Source organism: Onychostoma macrolepis, chromosome 05, assembly GCF_012432095.1.
Source record: "Onychostoma macrolepis isolate SWU-2019 chromosome 05, ASM1243209v1, whole genome shotgun sequence".
NCBI lineage: Eukaryota > Metazoa > Chordata > Actinopteri > Cypriniformes > Cyprinidae > Onychostoma > Onychostoma macrolepis.
This window is the reverse complement of record NC_081159.1, coordinates 20,824,477-20,842,502: the sequence shown is the minus strand read 5'-3', so window position 1 is coordinate 20,842,502 and position 18,026 is coordinate 20,824,477. Positions and strand designations below refer to the sequence as shown.

The window sequence follows — 18,026 nt, the reverse complement described above, 5'->3', positions numbered from 1 at the left end:
TATGTTCAGGGGTCGGCTACCCCTGGCGGAAAATGGCGGAAGAAAGTAACTCGGGGAGAAGAATTGTTGAATAAATTATGTTGTTATTGTTTTCTTTGCACACAAAAAGTATTCTCACTGCTTTGTGAACATACGGTTGAACCCCTGATGTCACATGGACTATTTTACTGATGTCCTTGCTATGTTTCTGTGCCTTGATCGTGGTAGTATCCTTGCTGATCAGAAAGCTCTCAGATTTCATCAAAAATATCTTAATTTGTGTTCTGAAGATGAACGAAAGTCTTACGGGTTTGGAACGACATGAGGGTGAGTAATTAATGTCAGAATTTTCATTTTTGGGTGAAATAACCCTTTAAATTAATCAGTTTGTACAGATCCCTGTACTATTACTATAATTACCAATTGGTTATATAAATTCGGGTGTTTTTGTTGCAGTTATTCAGTATGAATTTACCTGCTCAAATTTATTATTATCATTCTAAAAAGGAATGTCTTTATGGCTCTGATTAAATTACAGGCCTACATATCATTGTATTTTTTTTTTATTTATAAAATATTCCCCTTGGTATCTTTAATGTAGTTCGCTACTTTTTGTTTGTAGCTTGTAGTGTAGCTAACTACTGTTTCGAAACAGTAGCTTGACTGTAGTTTATCTGTTTCAAATTATGATTCACTTGTAGCTTGACAGGCTTTACTTTCAACATTTTCAAACATTGAAATGCAAATATCTTATATTGACTGGGTGCTAAATCCAATCCTTATAAACCAACATATTTTGATCAAGTTTTTAACCAACAAATTAACTACATAGATACCGGTGAGAGATAAATACGCTGGTTCGCCTATCATGGCAGCGATAAAACAGCACAAATGCAATATAAACATCAATAAAAGCCTACCTTTCCAGTTGATGTAGAAGCTGTAGGACTGCTAGCTTACGAAGACAAACAAGCATCAGGTTGCAAGATGCCCCAGGGTTTGTCCATTCACTGACCTGTACTCCTGTTTGGATTACTTCTGCTCAAAATGTCAAAACAAACAGATTCAGAACAGCTCCTCCTCTCCGGTCTTGGCACAACACCTTCTCCACACCAGATTGTGACCATGTCTGTTTAATGTGAGAGGCGGATTGTGCAATGATAATTCATTTTCTAAATAATTCTACTTTCCATGCATCAGACAGATATGAATGAATATTCCCCACAGTAGATTATTTGTACCTACTGTAAGAAAACTCACAACTGCGTCCACGTATTTCAGAAAGCCCTGGAAGATTAAAATAGATTTAGTCAGTTGTTTTTTGCCTTGATCGTGACAGTGAAACAAATGGCTGTGCGTGCTCTCATGCTGAGCAATATCCCCATGAGAGCAAAATGGTGCCAAGATACTGATGATAAACATTACTGTGGCATATTTCATATCTTTTTGAATAATGAATGTACTGAATTCTGAATGATGAATTTTGTTCACGGGGGTAAACCCATTAAATATTATATGTAATACATAACACGTACAACACACAGAAAATATTCACATCAAAAATAGTAATGTAAATACAATATGCGCTTGGTATTTAACCAAATATTCAGTATTGCACTCACAAAGAAAAAAAATTTATAGGGCATTCAGTGTGAAATTTCACAGTTAATTACAGAAGAGAGCCAGCTGACCTTTGCTCTTAATCTTGTAGTGAATCCTCATATCTGATTTTCTGTTTCTCAAACACTCGCCTACCACTTCTAGTGCTCTTTTATTAAATAATTATGAAGATACTGATTTTCTGAAACTTTAATCTTTCTAACAAAAGTAGGGTAGAGGGAGAACAGTGAGCATAAATTTATTCAATCCAGGTTTCATTTTTTCATTTGATATATATTTTATTGGCACACTGGAGTATATCAGTTATACATTTTTAACATATATCTTTGTTTGAATTCAATTCAGAGTTGTTTATTTTTTACACAAACAGTATTGGAATAGTCATCAAAAGCACATTTGGTGGTTGAGAAATATGGTGAAAGCAGATTTGAATGGCCTTGCAATATTTTAAAGCTTTAGAAATAATGCATGTTTGCATACAACAGTGAATGGGTTACATTGCTTTGTTTGTCAAAGATGTGCTCATAAGAACTTCAGGCTGCACACTTTAATTTATTCCCTGCCACCATCGTGGGTTTCCACCACACAGATTCCAATTATACAATCAAATATTAGCTTGATGGACACAGCAGTGCATATGGCAGCATATATTTTTCTATGTAGGATTGATTATGAATCTACAGAGAATTTGTGTATCTGCTTAACGTGTTACACGCTTCAACGAATTTCACAAAGCAGTTCACGGTCATGTTCACAGTAAAACTGGACTTCAGACACTTGCTGAACCCAACCCAGCATAATATTTTCAAGCAAAGACCACCAAACCCTGAACTATGAATCTAATGTTTCTCTATAAAAACTCTCAATTTTAATCTAAAACATATATTTTTCTCATATTGTGTTCATCTTATAAAACAGTTTCATAACTTACTGTTACAGTACGCATAGTTCACATTCTAAACTTCTCACAATAGTTAGCAAAGCCCTCAGATTGATTGTTTGAGACAAATGATCTATACAGTGATCTAATATGCCTATTATTGGTCAGTATACTTTTAAAAGCTCACAGAAAAAGAGGACTGACTCGTATTATAACTTACCACTTTTGCCGGTAACCATTTAACTAGTCCACAGAGCAAAAGCTTGACAACAAACGATGGAAATAGCATCTAGTGTTATTATTTCACACAGACAAAATATTACTGCTCATATTTTATAATGACATGATGAAATATATATATATAATGTGAGGAAAGGTCCCCAGTGTGGTAGCTGAAAGATGCTAGCTACCAGCTCACACAATGATGCAGAAATTATTACAGGGAATTTCAAGCAAGGTTCAACATTAAGCTCAAAAGATCCTGTAATAATATCTGCTTCATTACATCTACGCCACTCTTTATCATAAGCTGGTTCCTTTCGTTCGTTTGAAGTTTTGTCTTTAAACTTTTATGATGAACAAGGTCGGATCTGCTACATTTAGCCCCTGGCTGGATAGACCCCGTATAATATGCTGATATTCAGATAATTCTCATCCAAAAAAATCAATATATTTGTACAAAAGATTAAAAACATAAACAAATAAATAAAGTAGCGAAAAAAGATCCACAGTATGTGTCCAAAGCAACCTGGACAACTTCAGGAGAGTGTTCTGAAAACGGCAGTGAAGGGAGAGAATCGCATATTAAGAAACAAAGTGTACAGCAAAGTGCAACGATGATCAAAATGCGCCAAACTTTCACCTACAGTAGTATTTTTAGCAACACAATTTCTACCCTAACCTACTTTTTCAAATACAAAGAAGTCAAAGATAAGTTCTGTGTTTGCTCTTTTCAAATGGGAAAACATCAAAACACTACCAAAGTGTTGAGATAAGCTACATATATCTTAGGTGGAGGTAGAAATACGTATTATACAATATATGTAGTGTATGAAACATAATTATGCCTGAATCATAAAAGTGAAAAACTATTCGGTATTATTATTATTTTTTTGTTGTTGTTGTTGTTAAGCCCGAATGATGACCTAATGTGGAGAAACGGAAATCTGAATATATATTTACATATTTCACAAAAAACTCTTTAGATATGTGCAAAAAATTGTAAAAAGTGAAGCACTTTGTGTGTGTGTGTGTGTATGTGTGAGTGTGTGAATGTGTTGGTCTAGTGTGAACTGTGTGGCAGTGTGAATTTGCTCCAGTGTGGTTGAATTTGGCACAGTGTGTCCATAAAAGTTTCATATCCAGTGTGCATATGCTGAGACGGGGTGGATTTTGCTCAAATGACGGTGCTGAAGGTGTTGTCTCAAGCGGTCTGTTTCAGAGCCCACCGCTTTTCCAGTCTCTCTCTTTCTTTCTGCCTGTCAAATTCTCTTTCTCTCTCCACTTTCACACCACTGTGCTCACAGAGGGGTCTGACAGGTTGAGCTGGCCGGTAATGTCTGTAGGATATGGCTATAGAAAAGGAGGAAACAGAAAAAGGCAAAGTAAGAGCATATATATTTGCATAATCCTAAATATGCACTGTACCTCCCGTGACCGGTATTTAGTTCACGTTGTTATGACCGAGGCGATCTCTCCACCCACTGCAAGCCATGTTTATCTGTCATCTACAATAATTTGTCTGCGATTTAAAAACAGACAGGCCTCCTGGGACTGCGTTGTAAGATAAAGAGAGTGAACAAGGTCACAGATTCATTACTGCACAATTGCTTCCTTAAAGGATCATTGCTCACGCTTACAGTCCTAAATGAATATGCTTCCTTAAACGGGCACCGTATATCACATGCAAAAATGTCTGCATAAGAAGCCCGAAATGGCACAAACGACAGCGCTCTGTCTCCCAGCCCACAGCTAATAATTTACCTGACCTAGAAGTATTGTCTCCATAGTAACTGTCCTAATGAAATATGACAGCCGGACCTGATATGCAGCACAAGGTGCAGTTCATTCCAGTTCGACACAGGTTTCACCCTCAATAGCTCTCAGTTTCTCTGATTCTATAGTATTATTATACTGAAAGGTTTATTTATTGTGATACTCTCCACTTAGGAAAATATTACACTCATCCATATCGTCATTCCAACCCTGGATAATTTTATTTGTTCTGTGGAACACGAAAGAAGATATTTTAAAGAATGTCCCAGTGGTTTTTCCCCCCCACACAATGAAAGTCAATTGAGTGTTGTTTCGGACCCAACTGACTTTCAATGAATGGGCTAAAACATTGTTCAAAATATCTAAGCATGTGTTCAGCAGATTTTAAATAAAAGCATACAGGTTACGAGTAAAGGTTACTGAGTAAATGATAAGATTTACATTTTTGGGTGAACTGTCCCTTTTATTCGCTAAAACGATTTATCTACAATCATGTTTATGGGATATAGTTTTGGATATATATCAAAAGAAGTGGCTTTAGTGGGTGTTGTGATACCCTCAGTCATAACATTGTTTATGGTGTTCCAAGTCAATTCGGAGTCATAACCACAGCGCCCCCTGCCTACAAACAGGGGAACAGCTTTAGAGCTCTATTCTACAACAACCAGAAGGATCATGCTGGTAGAGGAAGAGAGAGGCAGTGTGGCATGTGGTGTGGACACCGACATTCAAAACACCATTCAAATCCATTTATAAAAAACACTGATAGAAAAGAAAAGGATGATTAGGACTGTGATGGGTAAAGATCAGTTCAAAAAGACATTTTGGCACTGTGTAGCTAGTAGAGTTTGTGTCTTTAATCTGCTCCTATTCTGCCTTCATCTTTGGAAAATGTATTTTGAAATCATATCAGGTTAAAAAACACATTTTGCACCCTCACCTCTGTAAATGATTCAAACCATCCTACTGAAGGAGAAACCAACTGAATTGTGAGCTACATGGATTTGGATATTTTTTGTAAACCATCAACCAAACGAGCAGCCAATCAGAATAATCTCTCAAGTTGAGGATGCATGCAACAAAGCCCCAGGTCAATCATTGCCATACCCAGAAAATGCCTAGCGTGCAATTGAATTAAAATTCAGTTTAAACCAATTAAAGTAATGCAATGAAATAGTCTGTTTGTGCTTGCACATTTGTTTGTATTGATTCCTCAGAGTAGCTGTTTGGTTTGAGAGCTACGTCTTATTAAACCTGTGGGACCGAAGAAACAGTGCGGAGGCGTTTGTGTGAAGGAACTCATTTGGGAATCTAACTCTCTGAGAGTTAAATACACTGTAAACGTAACCCAAAAACCATCTGAGCAGCGTTTCCTGAAAATGAAAAGTGTTGTTTTTTTTTTTTCCATAGAACTGCAAAGAAAACATTGGATGGTTAAAAATAAAAAGGATCTTGGTAGTGCAGGCCTGCCAGGGGAACAGCCCAGGTTATTTTAGCGTCGCTCGTCTTTGGCTGTTAATGGCGATACCGTGCATCGCGGGGAGGCATACAGAGTGACTTTGTGACAGCAACCACATAAAATGGGACAATAAAAGAAGGATGAGGTACATGGAAGTAACCGTTACAGGACCGAGCAGTGAGAGGAGAGACACACGAATACACATAAAGAAAGGGAAAAAGAAAAGAGCATAAAGTAAAGTCACATCCAGGTTAGGCACGGGAGAAAGACCAGCACAGGCGCTAAGAAGGAGAAGCTACCTCGCCCCCTCCTGCAAGGTCAAACCCACAAGCCCCCCAAAAATCTGCTCCTCGGTTCCCTCTCCACACTTTCCCTGGCAGCTAGATCCCTGATTGGGCTTTCCCAACAGATGTCTGGATGGAGTATAGATGGCTGACTGACAGACATGTGGCCATGACTGTAACTCCATGTGTGAGGGTGAAGAGAGTCTGAGATGAGACGTTTGTTTTGGAGAGGAGAGATGAGATGACAGGAGAAAGGAAGAGAGTGAAAGAAACAGGGCAGGCCGAGGAGGAGGAGGAGGAAGAGGAAGAGAGCGAGAAGATAGAAGTACAGGCAGGGCGTCATTTTCTTAATCTTCTTACCGTGTCTTTGGACGACCTACGTCTCTTGATGTTGGAGGCCAGGTTGGAACTGATGGACCTAAAAGAGGCTTTCTTTTTGGGGTCGGGCTCTGCTCTACCACTTTTCCTATCCTAAAATAAATATACAGTATATGTAGAACAATTATTCGTGCTCTCTGGAAGAGCGCGTTTGGTTTCCAACCATCACCACCCACCTTGACTACTAAAGCTACTGAATGGTACTACCCTGCTAATTTTAGCGCTTATCACAATTAACATGGCGTCTCCTGTCCACTCTCCATCTCCATCTTGGCTGTGAGTCAGAACAGTGCTCTACAAGGAAAGAGGACACTGGCATATAGACTGGGTAAGAATATGTACATAAAGTCTTACTTCCAATCTTTTACAATCCTGACACTCTAGAGAGGGGAGGAGGAGGACTGCCGTGGATCGTGTGATCAGACCACACTCATCCACAGTTTTGCAACTCCGTAAATGGAAAGCCAAAGCATTAGCAAAGGAAAAAGCAAAATGAACATATAATCTGATGGAAAAAAAACAGGCTCTGCTTTGAGAGGGAGAAGTGTTTTCAGGGAAAATGAACAACTCATCAATAAACAGTCGAAACTTAACATAGTTCCTTGGCATTATACCCCAGTGAGGGTATAATGGGCATATGAAGGTAGGAGGAAGGGATGTGGGGGCTCATAAGAGGAGACGAGAGAGTCTGGAAGGGGGTTGATGAATTCAACCAGAAAACATGCAATACATGGAACCAAAAAGGGAATGCAAAATGAATGACATGACAGTTGACCTTGGCTGGCACCGTCACTCCCTCATTGACTAGCACATTTGGACCATGTTTCTGATCCCCTACAGTGAGCGACTCAAAATGTGACCATTTGCAACTGCACTTTACTTTACAGCAATTGTATGAATCATTTTACCACAAAGAGGTTATAAGAGTGACGCATAATATGTATAATTCTTTAAAATTATTTTTTAAAGGTTTTTAAAACTTTTATACCATATTTAAGAAAAGTTTCAATTTGATGACTCGAAAATGTCATGTTGTGTAGCCATCAAGCACAGAACCAAAAATAGGTTAAATATCAGGTTTTTTGGAGAGTAACACCACATGACATTTAACAACCTGAACTTGCCTTGTCATAAAAAGGTCAAATTATCTGATATTTAAGAGACTTGTTGATCATGAAACGCAGTTCCTGTTTTTTCTGCACGTTGGTTGGATCACATTACTTGGATTTTGTGGACAAATATTTTTGAATAAAAATAATCAGAAGCAAAAATTCTATATTGGGGGGCGGGGGGATTCTAAAAAATAAAAATAGACAATTATGCAAAAATGATTCAAGGTCTTCTTTAAGAATTTTTCTCCAAAAATGGACTTTAATCCAAAGCCAACCAAAATGCTTCTGTAAAGTAAAGTGCATTAAACTGTTTTTTTGTAAATGCATTTGTGAATCATTAGTCGCTGTCTGGTTCTTTCAAACGACATTGTAAAAGAAACAAGACACAAAAATGGCCACAATAAGATTTTCATCTGTGTTCACATAATGCACTCTGGATTCTGTAGAAAGGGTGACCGTACGAGCTCCTTTAACCGTCAGTGCTTTCATCCATTGCATTTCAAAGCCCTGTGATGAGGTAGTGCCTCTGGAGTGGGCAGCTAGCCCACATCACATGGGCTCCTGATCTGCTCCTGGCTCGCTCTGGTTTGAAATGCAAATGCATCCAGGGCAGATCTGTCTGTTCATGCATTTGGGAAGCAGTTGTGTGTACGGCTTTTGCATACGTTGCACGTGCACCTGTAGTAAGCGTGCCGGGTTTTGTGAGGAATAATTAATTTCAGCTTTCAGGGAGGAATTATTCATCGGCGCACTCGGTCGCCACACATCCATGTTTGCCCGCTCTGATGGGGATTACATGGAGACTCATTTGCAATTAAATTATATAAGCATTATTTTTCTTTTACTCGATAAAACAGTAGGAGGAAAATCCATCAAAAGGCCTCGTCCGTGGTTTTTTTGTTCATCTCAAATTATGAGCCTTCAACAATGCTGGACCTCTGACTTGAAGTGGGCGGCACATGTGGGCGTATTATCCATGCAACATTGTCTTGTGACTCAAGTAGGCAGTAAAGCCCGAAGGTTAAAACACTTAACTCTCTATAACATGAATCTCTGATGTGTGAAGTCAATCCGATAGCTGTCGGCTTTGATACCACACTGACACTTATTCCATTTGTTAGATTTAGTCGGGTTTGCCTTGTGGTGAAATATGTGCCTGGTAATAATGGGTCTAAAGTAACAAGGCCACGCTTAACAACTTGCATCCCATTAGGAAAAGTAATCTCGCTTCAACAATGCACTAACTTTCACAGCAGTTCAGAGCTGTAGTCATGTGTTGTGCAAGCCAGCCAGGTTTCAAGTCTCAAACAGGCTGACCTTGTTACTTTCTGCCAACATCCGGGCATCATGTTGGCCTGTGACCCATTGTGTATGGATACAGCTGGAGGCCAGCAGCGGACAGACACTGATCTGTATAGGGCATGAGGACGCTTTGATCCCTGCTAGACCCCAGGAGGGCCATTCAGCCATCCTGCTCAGCATGCATCTTCCTGACTCCACAGCAGCATTACAGGCTCCTTTAATGTGTGTGTGTGTGTGTATTTGTCAAGCTGCTCAATAAAAGCAATGCCACTGGCAGTAGTGAGGCTGCAGGAGCTGCTTTATCATGCTGAGCAGTTCGATTGGATGGTAGGAGATATGTCTTTGCATGGATCTGCAGCAAAACACTCATTATTATTATGATTATTTTGGACACTTGTCTGCTGTTGCATGGTCAAATGTCCAATTTAATGTATAAGCCTGTTATTTTTTTTTTTAACCTCGAGGCATTTTTGTACTACTGTGACGTTGTGTTCATTTAGCAGATATTCACAATAACACAGTACTGTATTATCAACAGAACATAACTGTGAATTATACTTCGTTTTCTTAAGAGTATTAGTGCTTTATTATTGGTATGATATTAAGCAGGAATTTAAAGTTTTTGATGCCAAAGACCCTTTTATACTATGTGAGAAAATTACTATGCATGATATTTTTAAGACAACACATTGTTTCCTAAAATAAATTATTGGCTTTTATTTTCTCCTTGTTTTCCAGATAATATTTTTGTAATTTGCTTTGGCTGTAGTACATTTACTTTGTGTTAATTTCACTTGACATTGTTATATCTTCTGCTTTTGGCAATTACAAAACAAATTTTAGAAAAGGTTTCTCTTCACGTTTATAAATCTAAAAGTACTCTAAATGTAGAAAGAAAGAAAAACAAACACCCTGTCAACATAATACAAAAATATTTTCTAGATCTAATGACACCTTTGGCTTTAATAAAATGTCAAAATAAAAGTAAATTATTTTATTTTGCAAACAACATGTTTTCTTAATAATATAACACTTTATATTTCTTACTATTTAATATTAATACACGTTATGGTTCTAAAGTTTGTGGCAGTAAGATTTTTTAAAGACATTAATACTTTTATAGAGCAAAGATGCATTAAATTGATCAAAAGTGAAAAGAAAAAAATCAATTTTAAATAAAAGCTGTTATTTTGAACTTTTTATTCATCAAAGAGTCCTGAAAGAAAATGTAGGACAGTTTCCACAAAAAAATATTATCAGCACTTAGTATTTAATGTAACTGTCTGTTTGATTGATTGATTGATTGATTGATTGATTTCCAAAGGATCGTGTGACACTGAAGACTGGAGTAATGGCTGATGAAAATTCAGTTTTTCCATCACAAGAATAAATCACATTTTAAAATAGAAAACAGTTATTTTAAATTGTAATATTTCACAATATTATTGTAAAAAATATTAAATCCTGCCTTGATAAGCATAAGAGACTTCAGTAGTGTATAAACATTTTTCCAAACTGTTAAAATCTCTTCATCTTTTCATAGTCAGATTCACAATTGATTTTATATGCATCATCATATTTGGGGGTTCTTGGCATCAGAAAGTAAAAAAAAAATTATATCTAAAAGAAAGCTCATTGTAATATTTTTATCCCTTATCCCTTGTATAATAGAGATTAATTAAAAGTGTTCAGCATGCATTAATATATTGACAAACGCCTTTGTTTCTTTGCACAATTCGCTGCTCAGTTTGACTGCCTTTTATATGGCTGTTTTTTTTTCGTTGAGTTTGCTCCTTTGGTGATGTGTTAATTTGTGTCTCATCATGACCTTTAAGTCGCATCATGAACGCATGACTAGAAGAAATCTGTGAGACTTCTTTGTTCTGTGGCAGAAACCACTGGGCTGTTTTTTGGCTCTAATGTTTTCCAGTAAGAGTTTGGAGGGGATGGGAGACAGCTGTACCTGTAAGTTCTTCCTCCAGACATTAACTGCTGCAAAAGCCAACTGCATTTGCTTCCTGCGTGCATCCTTGTGTCGTTTGTATGCAATCTCAATGAAGATGAGGAAGATCCCGGCGACGATGCCACCAGCCACCAACATAAACACGCCTATGTGATGAAAAACAAATCAATTTCATCATTTCCAGACAGTCTTCAATGTGACAAAGAGGGCAACAGACAGAGGCCGTTAACAAGGCCTATTCACATTGACAGAGATTCATTTTCAATTTTTGGCAACATGAGCTTCATTGACAATTTGTGATATGGCAATTGGTGATAGTTGGTTTTAATTTAATGCAAATGAGACATGATGTGGCGACTACTGATCTGCTGCCTGATACAGCTGGATGCTACAGTCAAGTAGAAACCCCGTCTAGCAACCAACAGCACAGAGACTCAACGACCTTGAGGGATTTGATCAGTGTCAGTGTCAACAGCCCTTCAGAAAGCAAAAGGGATCCTGTGAGAGGTGGATCATACCTGCCATATTCTCGAAAGTGAGTGTGGCTGGTGCATTGCTTCTGGAGTCACACTCCTGATAACGGACCCAGGTTTTATCCAGGTCCTCCATGAAGCCGTTCTCATGGGAACTATTAGTTCAGAGACCCAACACATCAGTCAAACAATCCATTATTCCAGAAATAGAAACAGTTGACAGATTGCAGTAAGCCTAGGGATTAGCTGAAAGGAACAGAAAAAAAAAAAAGAGAAAAACAAAAATATAGCTGCGCACTGTGGATGATTAGTCTTGATTGAGATTACCTGAGGATGGCCAGTGAGACATTTTGCTTCCACGGGCTATCTTTACGCATCCCGATACCGAATCCAGAGCGGAAGAACAGCTCGCCTGTGGTGACCAGGTCACATTTCTGCGAGGCCTCAAACTCCAACACTGCTGAATCCCATATAAACGCGTGGAGTTTGCTATGGGTATGAAGAAAGTATACATAAAAAAAAACTTTTCTTCTTTTTCTTTCCCTATTTGCAATACCATTCATAGATTTTTAAATATGTCTATAATGCTTATCAAGACTAATATTTTTTGATGGAAGTTCAAAAAGATTTTTCTTTGTAACAATGTAAAGTACTTTACTGCTACTTATGATCAATCAAACATCAATTTCAAAAAGTATGTTGTCCTCCTTTTGCTTTAATGACAGCAGCAAACAAGCTGCATTAACTCCACAAGTTTGTGTGAAACCTGATGATTCATTTGATGCAGCATGATTTGAGAATGATCCAAAGAACATCTTGTGCTTCAAGTGGAAGCAAGAAGATCTGTCTGTACAAAGAGTCACACGATAAATGACACAAATTAACTTATTTCATTAGTGACCTAGAAATAATTCAGAATCTTAAGTATTTATTCTTCATTTCATGTCACAATGTTTCTTTGTTAAACATTTTTCAAAATCCCAAACTTTATTTATTTGCAGGTTTAAATGAGATCAAATTAAATCCCAGTTTATCACTGTCTCAGACATCTGGATTTAAAAAAAAAAAAAAACACCTTCACCTCTACTACTTTTTATACCAACACCTGAGAACTGGCATCTTCTAAATGGAGATAAGTGGAACTAATTCCTGGAGATTATAGAACTCCAGATGTTAAAAATCAGTAGGGAAAATGTATTAAACAAACTGGCAGTCTGCCATCTGTTCCCGTCTTAGCCTTGTAGTGAAGGTCCTTCTTTAAAATACAACTCCCTACCCTGCTTTGTATTCAGCATCAATACTATACTGAATCACTCTAACAGGGCTTTAGCCTCTCTCTGCTCTCTGCACGCTCACTGAGGGGAGAGGAGGATGTCTCACCCTTTATACTGACTGGTAATTTAATTCCTGGCATCCATATCTATGCCCAGCCCCTGTTTGAATATTGTGCTTTTAAAGATTTAAAACAACAGCTTCCAATAAACCTGTCCTGACATAACAAAAATAGTATTATTAGTGGAAACTCTTGATTGTTGACTGACTTGTCTCGCACGGCCTGGATGGCTTCAGCGGCGCTCTCGTAGTTGTGCTTTTCCATGTGGCGGTACATGGTGCTTAGCTCAACTTGGCGCCGGAAGTAAATGTCCACAGAGCTCTGTTTCACTGTGGCGTAGATGAACTTGTCTGATGGGTTTCGCAGCTGGAATACAAGATAACAGTGGAACGGTCTGGATGAACTGTGATAAATGGGTGCTACGCAAAATAAATGTATTCAAAACATGATGAATAATTAAAGCAAACTGGTAAAGTAAACACGGACTTTGTCTCCGCAATTACATGAAATATTTCTGAAAGGAAAATGTCTGTGGGAATAGAGGTAAACCAAGGTAAGCGTGACCTAAAAATGTTCACTGAAGTCTCTGTGCACCTACAACTGTAATAACACAATTGTAAATTTATCAATAAATCTCATTTTATATTAGAAAATTTCATTAAATATTTTTTCAAAATCTTTTTTTAAATGCTTATATCGAGTCCTTTGTAAATGTTCAGCCCACATGACAGAACTAACATGATTGTTATGATGAAACAAGGCAAATAAAAATAACCTTTGCGAACGAATGACCCGTAATTATGTGTCCTCGCCGTGCTTAATTATATGTGGTGATTTATAGCGTGTGAAATCTCGGTGCATGGTAATTTAGATTCTTATTTAATATTCTGTTGTATAACATGCAAAGCTGCTTCATATTTAGCGCTCACCCTAGGGTCGTTGATGCCGGTAATGCGCTCCTCAGGCCGATCCAGCACTAGGAAGGCTGCCAAATTGGCAGTATAAGATGCAACTATAATCATAGCAAAACCAGCCCACACCATACCTAAAATCCTTGCTGAAAAGCTCCGAGGGGCACCTGTGAATGTAAGCGGAGAGGTGAGAGCGATAAAGAAAATTATGCTTACTGCAAAATCAATCAAACACAGAGTCAGCAATATTTCCACCTCGCAGCACCAACAGACCGAATAATAATCTTATTGCTGATGCCTACCTTCTCCAATGCCGGAGTTCAGAAGTACACCCCAGGAGAACCACATAGCAGAGGATAAGGTGAGGGCATCTTCTTCTTCCTCTTCACTATTTACTTTAAACCTTCCAAACGGGCTGCACAGCAAAGTGCATATCAGTCAGAGACAGATGCTTTTAAACTGCATCCCAAAAATGTTGTTGAAAAAAATCCAAAAAACCTTCAGCCACACTTTTGAGATCTTCTGCAAACTTTCTTAATATCAATCTACATTCTCACATCTGTGTGTTCAGTCATACCTACATCAATCCAAGGATGAGTTTTAAAGGGATAGTTCACCCAAAAATGAAAGTCCTGTCACCTTCATTTCATTTTCTTCATGATTTTCTTTCTTCTTCAGAACACAGAAGATATTGTGAAAAATGTTGACTATTTATTGTATTTTTTTTTTTTATTGTATAGACAAAATATCTTCTTTGGTGTTCCAAAGAAAAAAACATCATACAGTTTTAGAATGACATGAGGGTGAGTAAATGATGACAGAATTTACATTTCTGGATAAACTACCCCATTAAGGTGTTATGCATGTAACAAATATTGTCCTTTACCTGAAACGGTCTAATAGGTAGAGCATCACCGCCACAACATGGACCGATAGACCCACCAGTAACCACAGAGTGCTCTGAAAAGGCTGCATGAACGAGTCCAGTGTACTGCGTGGTATTTCCTGCAAAACAACACAGCTTTATCCAACCCAACAAACACCACCCACATTGCCACATGCATCACCATATGGAGCATCAAATGGAGTCTACATCTTCAATGGTCAGAGGTGTATTAATAGATTTCACTGTACTCCAGAGTCAATTGATTTATCACAGCATTTACTCAGTACAGAGATAAGTCCACTTTAGGGAATTTAATTAAATCTAGAAACTGTACTACTATTTCTGTCCCAGAAAATCATGTTCTCAGAGGATTTTTCCAAAAATTAATTACATTTCAGATACTTTATTTGGAACTTGAAGTTAAAAACTAAAATGAAACTGACACCAGATCTTCCTTTTTTTTTTTTCCTCACTGGTCTCATGGAATAGTGCAGTTTCCAAGGGAGAGTTCATCCAAAAAAGAAAACTCTCTTATCATTTATTCAACTTCATATTATTGCAAACCTGTATGACTTTTTCTTGTATGGAACAGAAAACAAGATATTCTGAAGAACTTATACAGTGAAAGTCAGTGGGTCCCAGAACAACACTGGATGCCATTGATTCAATTTCAAATGTTCATTTTTGAATGAATACTGTCCCTCTAAAAGCCAAATGATGATCTGTAGGTCAACCCGAGGCTCACCTTTTTGACAAGTATTGTGAGCCCCTGGTACTTGAACGGTTTCGAGAACTCTATATACTGGGCTCGTTCATTGTTGATTGTAAGTGGAGCCACGATCATGTCTGCCAAGCCACTCAGGAGCTCTCCCATCATGCCATTCCACTCCTTCTTGTTGCTGTTATTTACCTGGTATCATGGAGATAACATTAAGCAATTTGTCATGCCTAAATGCACTTTACTTTATGTATATTTTAGCAGATTCTTAACAGCATCTGTGAAGAAAGATTTGGAAATGTGCAGACAAGCTTAGTTGCATGACCTTGGAGAAGATATACAAAGCTTCAGACTGGTGAAGAATCAATAAAGTTATCGTATTACTCACACGCTCCTGAGTGCCAAATTTGCCATCAGCCACTAGATGCACTTCATAGGTGAAGTTCATTGTCATTGCAAGTTTGATCAAAAGGTCAATGCAGAACCCATAGCAGCACTGAGGCACTATGGGACGACCTATAGAGTTACAAAAGACAGTCAGATCTGGACAAAGCACAGCTTTACTTCAACAAACTGTATATAATATAATATATAATGTCTACCTGGAATAGTCTCATTGGGGCCAGTGCAGATCACTTTTTTGATCAGGACTCCATTTACAGTGTACTCTTCCTTACATGTGCCATCTCGTTGCGTTGGTTTCACGTAGACAAAGGGCTCTTGATGAATGGTGACAATCTACCAAACAACAAGAGAACTGAATGTCAATGCATGGTATTCAATTTATTTATTTATTTTAAAGTATACATATAAAGCCCTGCAATAAAGTACCTTTAATCTTGTTGACATCTGATACCCTTTTGGCTTTTCAGTCTCTCCTCCTGGCCAAATAATCTTCCTCTGAGTGTTCATTACAACCTGAAACATAATATTTTCCTGTCAATAACCGTCAATTTATATTTATACTGCATATAGCTGAAGTTGAAAGAAAATGCTGACAACTAATGTTTTTCACTGTATATGTAGGCTTGTTTTTGTTCATTTGTAAGCATCAGCTGAAATAAAATATGTAAATGTTGTTTTTGCATTATTCAACATTTTTAGTATAAGTCAATCACTTTCAGAACATTAATCTTAGTTAAACGTCAATTCATACATATACATTGACAATTTGTATAGCTAAATTAACAGCTACTGTACTTCAAATTAATGATGAACTATAGTATAACATTTTCCTAAATAAAAATTTTTGTAAAAAACTGTTCATCGATGGTTCATGAAACTTAATACTGTACACTTACTGTAAAGTGTTACAATAAAATTACAGAGTGCTACTGTCCAAACTGTTAAAATAGCAAATGTTTGCACTGAGCAGAAGGACAGCTTATTAAAAAGACTGAACCGATTTCATACTTGCGAGCCATTGTAGACGCCCACTTGCACCAGCCGGGTTTTCTGGTAGTTCAGAATGCTGTAGTGGGCGAACCTCCTGTCTCCGTCATCATTAAACTCCACGCGGCCTGTCAGGCCATCTGGATACTTGGATGACATCAGCACTCTAGTACACCAGAGGGGGTTTTTTAGAAAAGGCACAAAATGCTCATTTAAACACAAAGACAGACATTGATGATGACTGGAAGTAATGAAAGTTTACCAGAAATTCAGAGATGGAGATGCAAGTATGTCTTTGAAGAAGACATGACGATAACTAGGGAAGAGTTAGGGGGTGTCATGTGGAGTGGGGTGGAGTCAGATGGCACGTATAATGTGCAGGCACAGACATAGGCAAACAGAAATGACACCTGTAAGGGTCTCAAATTGGGTCTCAAATGCAAATTGGTACCACCAGATTTCACAAGGCCAATGTAAGCAACAACTTAACAGGCTTGATGTGTCCTTGCACTCGATTATTACTAGGCGTGGTTTTAGATGCCAAAAGCTAGCGGTTTCAATATTTGTGGTGTGAATGCTTCCACTCTTGTCAGTGCCAGACCAGTGGTAATGTATGATAATGCATGACAGCAAATGGATGGTTGGTTGGAAAGCTAGCAAATGCTAGCCAGCGCTCATCCCTGGCCTCACCGTTTGAAGAGTGGGCCAGTCTTCCAGATGTTTGTATTGCCAACACAGCCTCGAGGAGGCTCTGTGATATTCTCCTTCTCAAAGAGCTCCTGAATGGACTGGGCCACCACAGCCACGGCATCGTAGATGTGCGCAGACTCGTTCTTGCCATTGATAAGCTGAAGGCCGAGCAAGCCTGCCCAGTTGACAACATTACATGGTGTTGGCCAATGCCTCACAACACGACTCTCACTTCAAGAACACGTCAAGGCATACTCAATAAAGAAATGCACACATTGCCAGAGAGAGAAACAAACGTGCATTGCATATGAGCGACAAATAGTCTCAAGACAGACAGAAGGACTGTGAAAGTCATGGGGGGTCAGGACAGGGTCAGCACTGAGCAGAATGGCGTGAAGTTGAACACGGATGTGTATATAAAGAAGCCGGGAACAAAGAAATGCGGTTGTCGCTTACCATCGTATCCACACCTCAATGTGGAGGTAGAAAAGCACCACTTATAAATAAACTCATGACAGCCAAACCTTAAAAACGTATGCACATTCAAACCAATATGGATTACCACAACTCTCTATTGCATCATTTGTTGTCTACTGAAAGAAAGGACAAACACTCAAAAATGAAACAAATTAAACATTAGACATAAAGCAC

The 18,026-nt window shown here is 38.2% G+C and overlaps 1 protein-coding gene across 5 annotated transcripts in view; it reads right to left on the bottom strand.

Annotated features, from left to right (window-relative positions):
- Positions 1–1,817: 1,817 nt before the first annotated feature.
- Positions 1,818–18,026, bottom strand: part of grin1b (glutamate receptor, ionotropic, N-methyl D-aspartate 1b) — a 25,377-nt gene continuing 9,168 nt past the window's right edge. For 2 of the 5 annotated variants that reach the window (XM_058774724.1, XM_058774725.1), the window contains 14 exons: positions 17,376–17,550; positions 16,707–16,851; positions 16,125–16,211; positions 15,896–16,031; positions 15,682–15,809; positions 15,321–15,485; positions 14,576–14,694; positions 13,992–14,104; positions 13,708–13,856; positions 12,987–13,144; positions 11,773–11,934; positions 11,491–11,600; positions 10,973–11,118; positions 1,818–4,051 (listed from right to left, as the gene is read on the bottom strand). In XM_058774724.1, coding sequence (XP_058630707.1) covers positions 3,986–4,051; positions 10,973–11,118; positions 11,491–11,600; positions 11,773–11,934; positions 12,987–13,144; positions 13,708–13,856; positions 13,992–14,104; positions 14,576–14,694; positions 15,321–15,485; positions 15,682–15,809; positions 15,896–16,031; positions 16,125–16,211; positions 16,707–16,851; positions 17,376–17,550 — 1,859 coding nt within the window. In that variant the 3' untranslated portion in view covers positions 1,818–3,985. Of the gene's footprint in view, positions 4,052–6,577; positions 6,689–10,972; positions 11,119–11,490; positions 11,601–11,772; positions 12,293–12,986; positions 13,145–13,707; positions 13,857–13,991; positions 14,105–14,575; positions 14,695–15,320; positions 15,486–15,681; positions 15,810–15,895; positions 16,032–16,124; positions 16,212–16,706; positions 16,852–17,375; positions 17,551–18,026 lie in introns of those variants that run through there. The other 3 variants (XM_058774728.1, XM_058774727.1, XM_058774726.1) reach the window with 3 other exon arrangements.